The sequence below is a fragment of the Rhodnius prolixus genome, unplaced genomic scaffold (genome assembly GCF_049639745.1).
Source record: "Rhodnius prolixus isolate KJV_2025 unplaced genomic scaffold, Rpr scaffold_9, whole genome shotgun sequence".
Classification (NCBI taxonomy): Eukaryota; Metazoa; Arthropoda; class Insecta; order Hemiptera; family Reduviidae; genus Rhodnius; species Rhodnius prolixus.
Genome location: NW_027411604.1, coordinates 18,548,972 through 18,563,953, shown reverse-complemented (window position 1 = coordinate 18,563,953; position 14,982 = coordinate 18,548,972). Strand labels below are relative to the sequence as shown.

At 29.4% G+C, this 14,982-nt stretch overlaps 1 protein-coding gene across 2 annotated transcripts; it reads left to right on the top strand.

Moving 5' to 3' along the window:
• Positions 1-2,280: 2,280 nt before the first annotated feature.
• SMC6 (Structural maintenance of chromosomes 6) lies at positions 2,281-14,965 on the top strand. 2 transcript variants are annotated; one of them, XM_074127632.1, is made up of 19 exons: positions 2,283-2,577; positions 3,201-3,393; positions 5,789-5,944; positions 6,065-6,312; positions 6,435-6,554; positions 6,792-6,922; positions 7,452-7,652; positions 7,732-7,928; positions 8,025-8,168; positions 9,316-9,503; positions 9,766-10,076; positions 10,807-11,080; positions 11,171-11,284; positions 11,452-11,642; positions 12,650-12,815; positions 12,912-13,025; positions 13,099-13,293; positions 13,881-14,014; positions 14,725-14,965. In XM_074127632.1, the coding sequence occupies exons 1-19, from the start codon at positions 2,425-2,427 to the stop codon at positions 14,750-14,752; spliced, it is 3,258 nt and encodes a 1,085-aa protein (XP_073983733.1). In that variant the 5' UTR covers positions 2,283-2,424; the 3' UTR covers positions 14,753-14,965. The 2 variants fall into 2 exon arrangements, with proteins under 2 accessions (XP_073983734.1, XP_073983733.1); XM_074127633.1 differs by lacking the exons at positions 13,099-13,293; positions 13,881-14,014; positions 14,725-14,965 and having other exon boundaries at positions 2,281-2,577; positions 12,896-13,031.
• Positions 14,966-14,982: the final 17 nt, after the last annotated feature.

The window sequence follows — 14,982 nt, the reverse complement described above, 5'->3', positions numbered from 1 at the left end:
TTTAATTATCAGAGAATGAACATTCTTATTCTGTAATAGTTTATGTTAAAAGACTTGAAATGTTCTGGTCTTACTGGTTGAGTCAATTCAGACATTGAGTCGAAAACGTTGAAGAAACGTAATGCCAAGATCGTTAAATGTATAAGTTTCACGATTTTAGCTTGTGAAGATGGTATGTAAATATATAATATATATCGTGCCATCGTTTCTTCAACCTGATCTCACAAGTATCCCTCGGCATTTCTATTTTTTTTACGGCGGTACATATAGCAAAATATTAAGTTTCTTAGGAAAATGGTAACATTTAAACTAAATAAAAGTTATATTTTTTGACTAAAAAATTAACTGTTAAATTAATAAAACTAAAGGTAAATGTCAACGCTACTTCTTATCTAAATCATACACAATTTATCATTAGGAAGTTAATGATTCAAACTAAGGAGATTTAAATTTTACATAAACTTCTAGTACATATTTAGGTACATGTTAGGTGTGAAGTATGCTGCCAGTTACGTAAAAACTTAATATACACATTTTATCTTCTAAAAGACTATTCCCTTAATAATTTAAAATTAATCTCAACTACACTCCCAAAAACTAGAATACATAAAATAAAAAACTACTTTTGCAATTAACAGTAGTAACTTTAATCTTAGGCAAAAAAAGCAAAGCTTTTATAATTTATAATTAGTGGTGAAAAAGATCATAAATACTAAAAAGGTTTTAGTCAGTAGTTATATTCTTATTACGAATCGAATCAATAGTTTTAAATGATTGACAATTAGGAATGTTAAGAATTATCAAATTATTAATTTTGAAATATTAATTATAGTTGAATTATTAAATTGAAAATTAATTATTAAAATTTAGAAAAGGACAACGATCAGAAGCTTATATTTTTGTAATTCAAATCAGTAAAATGATTTTCAACAAAAATTTATGCATGCAATTGGTACTATTATTTAACAGAACGTTTGTCTTACTATTTCATTATTATTATTTTCACCCCATCTGAAATTCAATATTTAATTTACGCACAAATTAAAGTTACCTAAAGTACGAAACACATAAAAATGGAAATAATTACATGATTTGTATGAACATAAAAACATAAATTCTACATACCAATGCGATCTAGCAATAGAACTGAAAACTAATTATTGTTTAGTAGTTAACAACCTCGCCAAAAGAGCGCTCTTAACCACAGATTTTGTTGCTTTTCTATGTTGGAATTGATCACATATTCCCTGCAATTTAAAATGTCAATAAATGTATTTACTTTCTTTTTTTTAATGCAATGTGTATATTAATAAGGGTTTCAGCCATTACATGGTTCACAATAAACAATTGCATTAAAAAAATAATAATAAATTATAAAATTGAAAGATTTAAATTGAAAAAGTTTTCGATTATTACGTATATTTTTGAACCTATCCAATAATTATTAGATATGGCTATAGATAGTTCTGAAGAACATTCCACAGATTCCCTTGATTAGTTTATCGGAAATAGAATGGATGGGAATTACCGAATATTTTATAGTTGTACTACTGGAGGGACCCTTAAAAATAATCATGTCAGGTGAAAGCCAAGCCTAACGGGGCTGCAAGTTGACAAAAGATCGAAAAAGCCCGAGCATTAAAGCACTAGGTAAAAGGAAAAAATACTTTATTAAAATATTAGTAGATACATATATTCAAATTTAATTCACACGATTATGATACTATTACAAACTAAGATTTGTCTACTATCCTAAACCTTTTTTTCAGGTAAATTCTGCTTTCAATTTTTTTGAATGATAATAATAAGGTTCCAAAAGTTTACTTATTATCGGAAAAAGACTACTTACACAAAATTCTGGAGTAAACTAAATGAACGAGATTAAAATAAATCTACTATTAAATAATTTTTTAACCATTTAAACTGTTTGTTTCATAATAAAATCGAATTGAATCTTCAAAAATACTTTATTTTATTGACACAGGTTTATTTGTCCTACTTATGAGAAAATAAAATGTTTAAATAATAAAATGTATTTCATACTTGAGGGGTACGAATTTAAGCAAAATTATACAGAAATTTTTACCCTGTTAGAATATGTCAGTATCTCATAAATGATAACCTCTAGGCAGTTAAAAATTTTATTTTAGTGTAACAGCTAAGTAACTTCAGTATTAATTATTTTCATGTTAATTTGCCTTAATTTTTTGGGCGGAATCACTTTTTTAAAAATAGGGATTTGAATCAACTCGTTCCACCATTGGATTCGTTCTAGTGGACCGAGTCCGCTTAAATCGCCAATCATACGTCAAATGAAAGCGCGCTTAACTTTGTTGTTGCGGTTTGAGTGTAAATATCGTGCAAACCAATGGTTTTTTTAGTTGTTATCCTATTCCTAATTTATGATTCCTAAAAGTATTCGTGATGACTAGCAGTGATCTTAATGTTTCGTCAGTTAGGAAAAAGCGGACAAGAACTGTAATACAAAATGTTAATGGAGATTTTGAGGAGGAGGCTATTTTAACAAGAAGACAACGAATGTCAAATGATGAAGAAGATAGTTTGGTGATATTTAAGGTGATTTTCAACCATTTTTTTTTTAATTTAATTAGTAAATTTTAATTTTAACCTTTCTTAAATCATCTCTCTCTGAAACCTAAAGGCATCTGGACCTTTAATTATTATAATTTCAGAATTTATTTTAAATTTATATGTACATCTCTATGTGAACTGTCCATATTTTTAGTTTATAAATAAATGAAATCTAGGAAAATTAGCTTCTAGGCAGATTTGATGAGAATCGGTAAGTAAGCCACCCTCTAAAGTGTCATTTCGATGTATTGAAAATGATTATAATTGTATAATGTTAAAATTAAATACTTTTTGAAATTCGAAGTTTGATGCAACTGTAATCATTTGGTGCATCTTTTTTGTTAACTGACTTAAAAAGGGACAGAATATTATTGCCAATTTCATCAAAATATCACTGAAGTTAGCAATTACTTTTCTTTCCATTTGTGTGAAAAAAGTATATGTACAACATTGAGAATAGTAATAAAAAAAAGTCCCAAGAGTGTTCACACCAAATGTTTATGTACTGAACTTCAAACATTACAATTATGGATAGCAGTACTAATCATAAATGAAGTTTTATCAGTTTGCTTTTGTATGTTTAACAATGATTTTTTTTTTAATTTCAGAAAGTGGCTGGAAAAGTGAAAAGAATAAAATTGCACAATTTTATGTGCCACGGCAATTTGGAATTTAATTTTGGTGAGAGAATCAATTTTCTTAGTGGAAAAAATGGAAGTGGTAAAAGTGCGATTTTAACTGCATTGGTAATAGGTCTTGGTGGCCGGACAACAGATACTAATCGAGGACATAGTCTAAAAGGTTACTGATATTTCCAATTTTATGTATAAATATTCTTTTAATTGCATACTGACGATTATTTGCTTTTTGTTTCGTTTTCGACCAGCTTTCCATTTGTAACTCTTGTCTAGTTTTGGGAGCATTATATGTTAAAGTACCAAAAAAAAAAAGGATTTCGCTGATCATAATAATGTTTGAAATCAGTTAGTAGATAATTGAGATCTATCCTGAATTGCTGTGCGGATAGAGACTTAGACTGCCCTGCTGAATTATGTGAAACCCAGCCTTACTTTGGATTTCAATTAATGATTTAACAGGAGAAATCTATCTTAAGTAACATAGAATTGTAACTCACAACCAACTCATACAATAATTTCCTGATAAAGACAATATAAATTTGTTGAATCGGCAAAAAGTTACGAGTAGTTTTGTCGACCGAATTCTCGCAACATAATCCACAATATTCAATTACATTTAATAAAAAAAATACTGATTCTCTGGTTAGTAAATTGTGGTTGCTATTATTTATCTGTCAACGACTAAGTAATGTGCAGTTTTACCGACTAAATTGATACGAGCAGAGAGAACCTGATGTATTTCTAGATACTATTTTGAAATTCGAGCATCAATCATGCCGAGTGGAGGGAGGGCTGTTTTCCAGAATGATAATGCAGTTATTTTGGGGTCAGTCTAATGAAATAGCGATGAAAGTCACAGCAGGTGAGTGAGAGGTTTCTCGCTAACACCATTCACAACATATGGTACATTGAGGCGTTTTGTTTAAACATATTCTTCAAAAATAATATCTTACATAGCTAGGACTGGTCAAGAACTGCTTCTATCTCATATTGATCATGTTCATAGCTGAAGATTGTTTCTAATCGTATCGTATAATAGTGAATTTGAAAGAAATGAGATGTTGACAGTACTATTTTTAATTGACAGCGAATGAAAAAATATTCTAACGATATTTACAAATTCCAAATAACTCTCTTAGAATAAACAGTCACCGCAAAACTTGTTGATTATGTGGGGCTTAACAAAAATTATGTAGAAAAAACATATTGCATATTTTAACTCTGATTATTGTACATTTGTATTTATTAATTTCAGGAACATATGGTCTTTGCTACTAATTATTTTAATCAGACGGGGTAAATGCGACCATTAAACATAATTAAATAAGACTGAAATATATTTGTATATTTAAATTCCTATTTTCTTTTCACTCTAATCAGCTACCACTCTTCAGAGCTCATCTTCTTCATCCTCTTCCTTATCTGGTGCAGAGGCACCTATTCATGCCCTTAACTGGTCTGGAATATTTCGTCTATACTCACTATTAGGTTATACTTTTCTCCTACCAGAGGTACTGTACTGATGGAAAAAGTGACGTGTAAGATTAAAAATTTACAGAAATAAGATTGAATCAGGCAAGGAATGTCTGGCGATGACCGTGTGCCCATAAGAATTTTAGGGCGTTCTAGCCGAAGCATAACTTTCTACTCCTACAAAACTGAAAATTTTTGAACTAGGATACTTGGTTTATTACAGTTTTTAAAATAGTAATACAAAATGCTGAAATTCTAGATTCCATTCGGCCAATTTTAAAATCACCTAAGGTACGCATGATACATAAGGTTTGATGATCACGATTTTTTTTTTTTTTTATCCTACGCCTTCACGGTCAATGGCTACTACGGCCATGCGACGTCTGGCAGCCCAATATAAAATACTATTTTTTTTGTGTGGGTCCGTGGGCATATTGTCCCGGACATCCTGCAGTTGGGAGCATGCTAGCAGGTGCGGACCGTTCATAACATCTCCACCACAAAGCACACAGATACTGTTGTCCTTAATGCCAATTCGGTGGAGATGCTTCTGAAGGTAATCATGCCCCGTCAATAATCTAAAGCATGCCACAGCTGTTGATCTAGGCAGATCGGTGGGGAGTCTTCCTTTGATATTTTCAAGCACCTCCCACTGCTTCCCTTGTGCTTTTCCCCTTTGTTCTTCGGCCATCTTCGATCGAAATCGGAGCCGGATCTCTCTCTTAGCAGTTCTAAGCGTCAGCGGGGCCTCGAACTGAACTTGATTCGCCCCCTCTTTTGCCAATCTGTCAGCTTCTTCATTGCCCTGGAGTCCAGCATGACTCGGGATCCACTGCAGTACAACTTGCTTCCCTTGCGAAAGTAACCTATCTATGAGAGGCCTGCATTTCTTTATAATGATGTCGTCTTTATGATGATCAAGATACGCGTTTGGTTAGGAACAGTCTTAACGCCTTTGAAATTTTTTAATAATTTACGTATCAAGATTTACTGAATCAGTAACATTAAAATTGTTAGTTTTTTTTTTTTTTAATTAGTCATTCAAATTTGTTTGTCTTATATTTTTATTATTAATAATGTTATAGATCTAATAAAAAATGGCCAGAATTCCGGATCAATAGAGATAACATTATTTAATGAGAGCGATACTTCTTATAATAAAGCATTCTATGGAAATGAAATAACAGTAATAAGAAAAATTAATGAAAAAACTTCTGATTACAAATTTTTATCAGAAAAAGGTAAAATTTCATTGTCATTGGAAATTTCAATTTGATATTGATTACACCTCAGTATTCATGCTGTATTTATTATTATTACAAATTTTTTCATAATATATCCATCTCTTTTTTATTTTCTAGGCAAAGTAATTTCAACAAAGAAAGATGAACTGTCTTTTATGCTTTCCTGTCTAAATATACAAATAAATAATCCTATTTGTATATTAAATCAAGATGTGGCTAGAACATTTCTAAAATCTACAAGCCCCTCTGAATTTTATCGTTTATTTTGTAAAGGTACATTGATAGAATTTGTAACTGATAAATTTAATAAATTATATAAAGAACTTCTTCCACATTGCAGAGCTAAATATTCAAGAAATGAAAAGGTATGCAATTATGTGAGATTATCTAGTGAATAATTTCATAAATACTGGTTAATTTTTTTAATTATTGAATGTTTGTATTACTTATCACAGAGGATCGTTTACATATAACTAAATCTTTCTAGGAATTACAAGAAAGTAGTAAAGACATTATAGAACTAAAGCGCAAATTAGAAAAACAAAAAGAGCTTTGTAAATTTAATAAAGAATTAGAATCTATTAGCAATGAATTACACTGGAGTTATGTAAGTAAATGTTATCATATCAGTATTTTGTTCATTTGTAATCTCATACTATACAGATCAATAAAATTAGTCAAATGTCCAGTGTAGTCCAAAAGAAAGAAATCAATAGTCTGGCAAACTCTGTAACAATTGAAACATTTTCCCATTCTTTCGAAGAATAATAGTATCAACCGAAGATGACTTCTGAACTATATTTTAGCCCTCATTATTAATAGAATACATTTTTTTTTTTTGCAGGTAACAAGTCTTGAAAACGATATTGAAAAAGAGGAAAAATTAATTGAAGAATATAAACAATCATTAACGAAATTAAGTGCAAAAGTTACCAAACGAGAAACTGTTGTGCAAGAATTATTAAGTCAAAAAAAGTATTTTTTTTATTTTTATGTTAATTAAAATTAAAATTCTAAATCCTAGTTCTAGAAGAAGCACATGTTTCAGTTTCCTATAGTTTTTAGTTTATTCTGAAAATGTGTGACATGCATTGTAATGGTCGAATAGTTATCAAGTATTATTAGATTAAGATAAAATTTCATTTAATAATATCTCTCAAAACCAATACCTGCATAGATTAGCGCGTTTACATCCCTTACTCGCTACTTCTACTATCATTGACGAGCGGTCAAGGCGAAAAACCATGGAGTACGGTAACCGAAACAAAAATATAGAAAATCGCCTTTAAAAAACAAGACTTTCTGGTCTTCACAAACTTCATAATTTAGACCTAATAATTCATAACCAATTTTTGCGTTGTTTTTATGAAAAAAACGTTTTATTTGATAATTAATATTTTCAGAACATTCGTTCAATTTTCTTTTTCAAATTTTAAATACAAAAGCTAAATTAGTTCATGTAAACAATGTTCAAATTATAACCTATCTTTTGATTATAATTTAGGATTATAGAGGGAAATTTGAAATCATTAAAAAGTACAAATCAAGAAAATGAAAATTTTATTCTGAACATAGAAAGTGAACTTTTACAAACTAAAGAACTCATTTTAAGGAAAGTGAATGAAATAAAAAGGATAGAAACTAAGAAAGGTAATGCCATCAAAAACTGCCTTGCCATTGAGGAATTAATTACTAAACAAGAAAGGTAGATTTCACAGTTCACTTGATATAAAAACAAATGTAACAATGGGTCAAATGGATTTATGAATAAATATTGTATATAGCCATTCCAAGGAAATAGAAATGAAAAGAAACGAACTAAAAATGCGCAAAGAAGAATTAAAACAAAAACGAGATGAATTGAAAGCTGTATTATCAACTGCTGATTTGCACAGACAACAATTGTCTGATACGGTGAACGCTTGCAATGAAAGTGTATCTAATAAGAAGAGATTTCTAGCAAATATTTCCAATTCTATTAGTAAGTGCTGATACATATTTATTTGTAATAGAATAAAGTAGCTAATTTTATAAGTTGCTTTGTTATTAAATTTAAAAATTATAAATTGCATTACAGGATATAAAGAGCAATATCTACAAAGTCTAAAGAAAGGAATGGATCAGCTATCAGTGTTCGCGCCCTGGATGCCTGAACTAATTGAAGAAATCAAATTGGCTCATAGTCAAGGAAAATTTGAACAAATTCCTCGAGGCCCAATAGGTAAAACTTTTTCTATTAGACAGTACCCACAAAAATAAATAAAAGTAAAAACAAAAAAATCTAGCTGTAAGAAAAATCAGTTTTCTCTATGGATCTTAGGTTCTTGCTTATCTGAACACTACACTTTAAATGGCACAAAACATCTTTCACACTATCATGAAATGTGTGGATGGTACTATCAAGTAGATTTTACAAAAACAAAAAACACTGACTGTTCATTCACTTTTATATAAAGTATATCTTGTAAATTTTCATGTTCAGGCTAGCAAATTTTGATATAAACTGAAATAATCGCCTGTTTTTTCAGGCGTGGTTTAACGTCCGACTACTTATTAAGTGTCGTGGACGGCAAATTTTGATATATAACCCATTGTTCCTTCTTTTACTTTCAGCAACTTGCATGATGTTCTAGCATTCTTAAAATCCTTTTTGCTTGTTCGTACGGTATCAAATATGCCAATACGAGAAACTGCAGAAAGTTCTACCTACATTTTAGACTCACTAAAATTTTTTTCAAATCGATTAAACGAATGTAAAACCTTCACATGAATGCATTTGCCACTAATTCTCGATTTCCATGAAAATGATGCCGAATTTCTTTAATACATTGCATTTTAAATTGATATTTTGATTCAAAACTTTTTACCAAAAAATTAATTTTCATAGGGTACAGTTCGAATGCCACGTGTTTATTAGTTATATTTGTATAGTATTAAAGTACATTAAAATTGTTGCAGGGGTTTTTAAACTAAGTAATTCGGCACTACCACTTAGTAGAATAAGTTCTTATTTCTTGGTATAAACGATTCGCCCGAATAACTTGGATTTATTAACATTTATGGTAATTCCATTTCGTCAGTTTATTTTATTTAATTTTTTTTAATTTTTGCGCATCGATATTTATGGTCACTAGCGCCTTCATTACTGCTATTGTTTAGAATAAAACCAGAAGAAAAATTCAGTGCACTGTCGGCCTCCGTACTATATTTTCTCTTTAAAAACAACATTGTACATCTCCTGATATTTAGCTGGACACGAACCTGGAATTTCCGCTTGGGAATCCAGTTACGCTAACCGTTAAGCTAATCTCCTCCGTTCTCCATTGTTTTTATTTATTATTATAGTTTTTTTTTTTATTTTTTGAAAGGATATTACATGAAAGTTAAGGAGAAGGACTGGGGTCCAGCTATAGAATCATTCTTTGGAAGTAAATCTCTCCGTTCATTCTGTGTACATTCCAACCGTGATTATAAGGTGCTCGAAAACATTTTTGAAAAGCTGAATTTACCCAAAAAACAAAGACCATCAGTAACCATCAGTAAATTTTTTTCTCAAGTAAGTAATGACCAAATTTTTACCTTGATTCATATTAAGTTATTGATCATAAAGATTAAAACTGTCCGGCAGAACCTCTGTGCACGAGGCATTGCCGTTTTAGTGTGCCATGAATTATAGAGACTACTACTAAGAGAAAAATGAATGAATATCGCTTACTGACTTAAACTTGAGATCCCGCTTTCTAGTGATATGTTACTTCTTTCGTTACAAAAATTATTCTTTTAGATGTGTATTTAATAACTGTGTATTTATTTAATAGGTACATAATGTAAAAAAGTATGAAACTAGAAGTGAAAAGTATAGAAGCTTACTTCATGGACTCAGTATAACTGATCCTGTGGTTGCTAATTCAGTTATAGATCAGTGGCAGATAGAAAAAATATTATTAATTCCTTCAAATGCTGAAGCTTATCCTTTAATGGAGAATATCAATAATGTACCGGTTAATTGTCAAAGAGCATTAACTAAAACCGGTGATACATTTTTTCCTCAACCGAATTATAAATCTTATTCAGGAAATGTAAATGAACAGGCAAGGTTTCTTCAAGTTAATCCTGAAGAGATAATCAGGTAAATAATTTGGTTTTCACAGTAATTGTTATTGAGTAAACAAAAAACTATTTGAAGAGCTATTATCTTTGATAGAAACCACTATACCTGATAGTTATAGTCCAAAAGTATGGATAAAAAAAAAAAAAATTATTAAATGAATTTAAATCTTTCAACTATTTAAATTCTTATTTATTAGTTGTCTTTTATATATTTCATCAACCATACAGCAAAATAAATCCAAGTAAAAGAGTATTCTTTTATCCTCGTACATTATATTAACAATTAAAGTCTAGTAATACAGTAAAATTTAATTTACTTTGATAGTTGACCAAACTTTTTTTATTTTTTTTTTTAAATTAATGGACGCAAAAAACTTATAGATTTTATATCGAGTAACACGAAGTTAGGATTGTTGGTTGATATTTTTTTTTTAGAGAAGAGATTTGCCAACTTTATTGCTTCGGATTTTTCACATGTTTAAGATTTCTTAAACAGTTGTCAGCACTGTAGTTCTGTGCTGGTTATTAATAATAACAATCGGTAACTTTGAATGCTGAGTAATTAATCACTTCTACTAAACTAAAATATGTGAACGTATTGGGTAAATAATTACATTAATTTGTTGTTAATTTTGTGTTAGTGGGAAGTATTGTCTCGATCGTACTTAATGACAGAAAGAAACGATATCGATGTATGATTTTTTTAACCCTCTGTTGTACGTTTTATATAGAGTATATTGTTTTAATAGATTAACTGAAGAAGAATTAGAAGGAAAAAGGAAAGAATTTAAGAGACATCAAGAAGAAATTAAAGAACTTGATAACAAATTAAAAATAGCAAAGGTAGGCTTGACCGAAGCTGAAATAGAAGTCAAGAAAATCAATACTCAGTTAGCCAATTGTGATGTGAAATTGGTGGAAACTGAACAAGAGAATGTGCCAGAAGACTTTAATGTTGACATACTTTCTGAAGACTTAAAGCATTGGAAAGGGAATCTAAATTCCTGTGAAAAATCCATGAAGGTTTAGAAATATAAATATATGCACAATTAATAATATCTTTCCATTGTTATTTATGTTTATTATTATGTAAGTTCCTAACTTTTTTTTTAGGAAATTGAAGAAACAAAAGAAATTTTGACAGAAAAGGCTAAAGACTTGAAATTTAAAATGGATCAGTTGGAACAAAAGAAAAAAGAATCTTCTGAAAAGCTGTTAGAAGCTGAGGTGAGCTGTATTTTTTATCACAAAAAGAGAAATATTAGTAATTTATTGTGTGGTAAGCTAATATGGAGTTTTATTTTTGTATTATATATTATATATATTTGAATTTAACTGTAATTTCTTTAATTTAAATTTTCTAAAAATGTCATTGAGAAATAATTTATTTGCAGAATGAATTGACGAGGTTAAAAAAAGAACACAGTAAAGTTAATGACAATCACGATCATTATGCAACACTTTTAAAAAGTGAGGAAACCAAATTAGAAGCTCATAAACTTAAATTTGCAGAATTATCTAAAGAACTTGAAGAAGCAAAAAAAGATGCGATTAAAGTTTGTCCAGAAAGGATTGACAATCCAAGGTTATTATAGTTGCTCTTAACTGATGGTTTTATTTTAGATTCGTGGATAGGTTTCGGCTTTTGCTCGTTATCTCGATATTTTAATGAATTCCCTGAAATCAGTAGCGCAATTACTAGTAATAGAAGAGCTGATAAAACTTTTGCAGAGAGTTTTATAAGTCCTTTAATTTCATAGTACTGTTCTACTGAAACACTCTATCCTGAAATTTTGGTAAAGATCTGAAAGCGGATATTAAATCTTTAATGAAACCATATTAAAGAAAATAAACATGAACTATAGCCACTATGTGAGGTTAGAAAATAATGTTATGAGAATTTAATAATAGGAAAAAAATAACTCCATCCTGTTGTTACTCCGGTAGCATAGCGGTTACATGTGCGGACCGCACAGATGTCGTACTTAAGATGTATCGTAGTAAGTTTGATTTCCAGTCTTGGTTTTGGATTTTAGACATTTCTAGGACGAGGTGTCTAAACTTCCCCCTAGTTTAGAAAAAGGGTTAGTAATGTATGGCCCTATCTCATCTAACATTAAGGTGAAAATGGCCAGAATGTATAGAAAGTGCTATTTTGTGAGACTTCCATTCTTTGTTTTCGCAATTCCTTCGAAAAACAACCGAGCTAGCTCTTACGAGTACACTAAATGTCCTGTAAGAGCTTATTAGTTTTACTTAAAATATTGTGAAAATTGATTTTAAGTGCTATAACCTAATACAGGTGTCATTTCTTGACATTTTACCGTTTAATCACTAATACTTCGTTACTGTGGATCATAAATGATATTACAATCCGAAAATCTACAAAATATTGCCCTTTATAAGCGGTGAGAATTGAGTTAAAGAAAGTCGTGTGACTAATTTATTGCTATTTCAAATTCAAAATCGTTAGAAATGACACAATATTTAAATTTAAAATTGAATATGTTAACAATCTATTCTAACACTTTTTTTCAAATTCTCTTAAAACTTTAAATGAAAATTAAAAAATATTTTTTTTATCTTCTATAGGAGCTTAGAAGTATTAAAAGAAAAGAAAACTGATCTACGCAGAATGATTAATGCCTTACAGAAAATTGTTAGCGAGAATTTCATTGAACCAGCAGATTTTGAATTTAGGATGAAAAATTTTGATGATGCTCTTAGCGTTGTACAGTTCCAAGGAGATCTTTTAATTGTCAGTTTAGAACCACCTTTTTTATTTGGATAAATGAATTTTACAAGTTTTTGTATCCTTGTTTCTGATGTATCAAACAGAATAATTGTTTTTTAGATTATTGAAGAAATATTAGAAAGAATACCAAAAAAATTGGAGGCGATTAGCGTGACAGTTGGTTGCAATACCGATGCAATATTTCAAAGTGTTCTCAAGGAAAGGCATTTTGAGGTGAGAATTAATTATACACATATATAACTGTAAATTTCAGTTTTTACTTAATTATCTGATCATTTACTTACAGGGAAGATTAGATTTTGATCATGTTAAAAAACGATTAAATATAATAATAAATGCTGATCCAAAGGCGTCAAAAGAATGTCCAATTTCAACACTTTCTGGAGGTGAGAGATCATTTTCAATGGTAGCTTTTATCGTTGCTCTATGGGAAAATATGAAGTCACCTTTCTATTTTCTGGACGAATTTGACGTTTTTATGGTAAGAAAGTTATATTTTTTCATAAATATTGTTGATCGCATAATAGAATGCACTTTTAATGGCCGAATGATAATTTTATTCACTTTGAAAATACGAAATATGAAAGGAATTTGACGTTGTATTGATTAGGAATTAAATAAACCTTATAAAAGCTATATATAATAAGCATGGCAATAGAATTTTATTAAATTTATAATTAAAAAATAACATATTTTAAAAATTATATGAACTTTTAATGTGCAACAAAAAGACAAAATCACTAATACTTCGTTAATATTTAAAAATGATTATTAATTTATAATGAGAAAATATATCGCATATTTTTGCGAAGATTGAGAAACAAGTAAACCGTAATTAACTACAATTAATGTAATAACTGTTGATAAAGATCGGCCATCTTGCAGTAGATTGTAGGATATAATGAAGCGAGTACTAAATAATTTTCACAACCGAATTTATAGTGGTCATGTATTTCATCTTTTTCCTTTGACAAACTTTCAAAATTGTCCCGGGATGAGAAAAAAAAATATTGTAGTAAGAGTCTAATTATGTATATGCTCATAAACTTTATTTTAAATTTTGTGTAGGATGAAGTAAACAGAAAAATGGTAATGGATTTGCTAATTAGTATCGCAAAAACAAGACCAGAGCATCAGTATGTATTTTTAACACCTCATTCAACAATTGCAGAAGAAGATTCGCCATTGATTAACTTTTTCAGGTAGGACGATTGATTATTTTCAACTTTTAGAAATAATATTTTGTGCTGTTTGTCAGCCACTGGGGTAAATTACTCGTATTTTATGTTTTGTGGTAAGTTTCTCTTATGTAGGAGCTTCAAAAGGCAGCATGCTTAAACTTATCCATTTTTGGAGTGTGGACTTCTCTATTTTGAATTTTTATTTGTAGCAAATCCTGCTAGATTTATTTTTTGGAGCGCTAATCTAATTCGTGGTATTACAATTCTTGCCACGGCCTTTTTTTTTCTCTAAGCCCTAGTATAACACTGCTGTAGGTTACTAATAATAATGATGCTGCTGAAGAAGTTTCTGAACGAGACAAAAGGTAATTTAAAAAAAAAAAAACAATAAAAAAGGTTGATGAAACTATAAAAATCTCTAGAGCGAGAAATGAGAGGATGAAAATATTGATTAGTATTAGAAAACAAAGTAGGAGGATAGGGCGAAGGGAAGGTCCTTCAAAAATGACAGTTGGCAAACAAAGTGTCTTAAATTTGATAGTTCATTTCAGTATTGGGGTTTATTAGATATTTAATTATGCAAGGAAAATCCATGCAAAAAAAGTAAATATAATGGTACCCCAGATTGTTTATTTTATAGGATGCGATTATCATTTTATTTTTTTGTACATTCATATGTTGGATACAATCTTATTAATACGATAATTTTGAATACATTTTTCTTTTTACAGAATGGAAGATCCTCGAGAAAATATGTAAGAAATGTAAAAGATTTTTTTTTTTTTTTGTAAACACAAGTACCTAATTATCGTTATACTATTTAGAACCTTTCTTATGTGTATCTTATAAAACTAAAATTGTACAGTCAAGGAAAAAATAATTGGAAATTTGAAAACTTTTTATGTTTAAAAAGAATTCCATTAAAAGTACTTTACATGCATGTATATATAAATATATATTTATTTATTTGTTTTTAAAGAGTTTTACTT

Excerpts from the sequence above, each read along its gene's own strand:
- SMC6 (XM_074127632.1), top strand. The coding sequence starts at position 2,425 with ATGACTAGCAGTGATCTTAATGTTTCGTCAGTTAGGAAAAAGCGGACA. Across the intron at positions 7,653-7,731 it reads TTAATTACTAAACAAGAAAG|CCATTCCAAGGAAATAGAAA; the intron begins GTAGATTTCACA and ends TATTGTATATAG. Across the intron at positions 13,026-13,098 it reads TCAAGGAAAGGCATTTTGAG|GGAAGATTAGATTTTGATCA; the intron begins GTGAGAATTAAT and ends ATTTACTTACAG.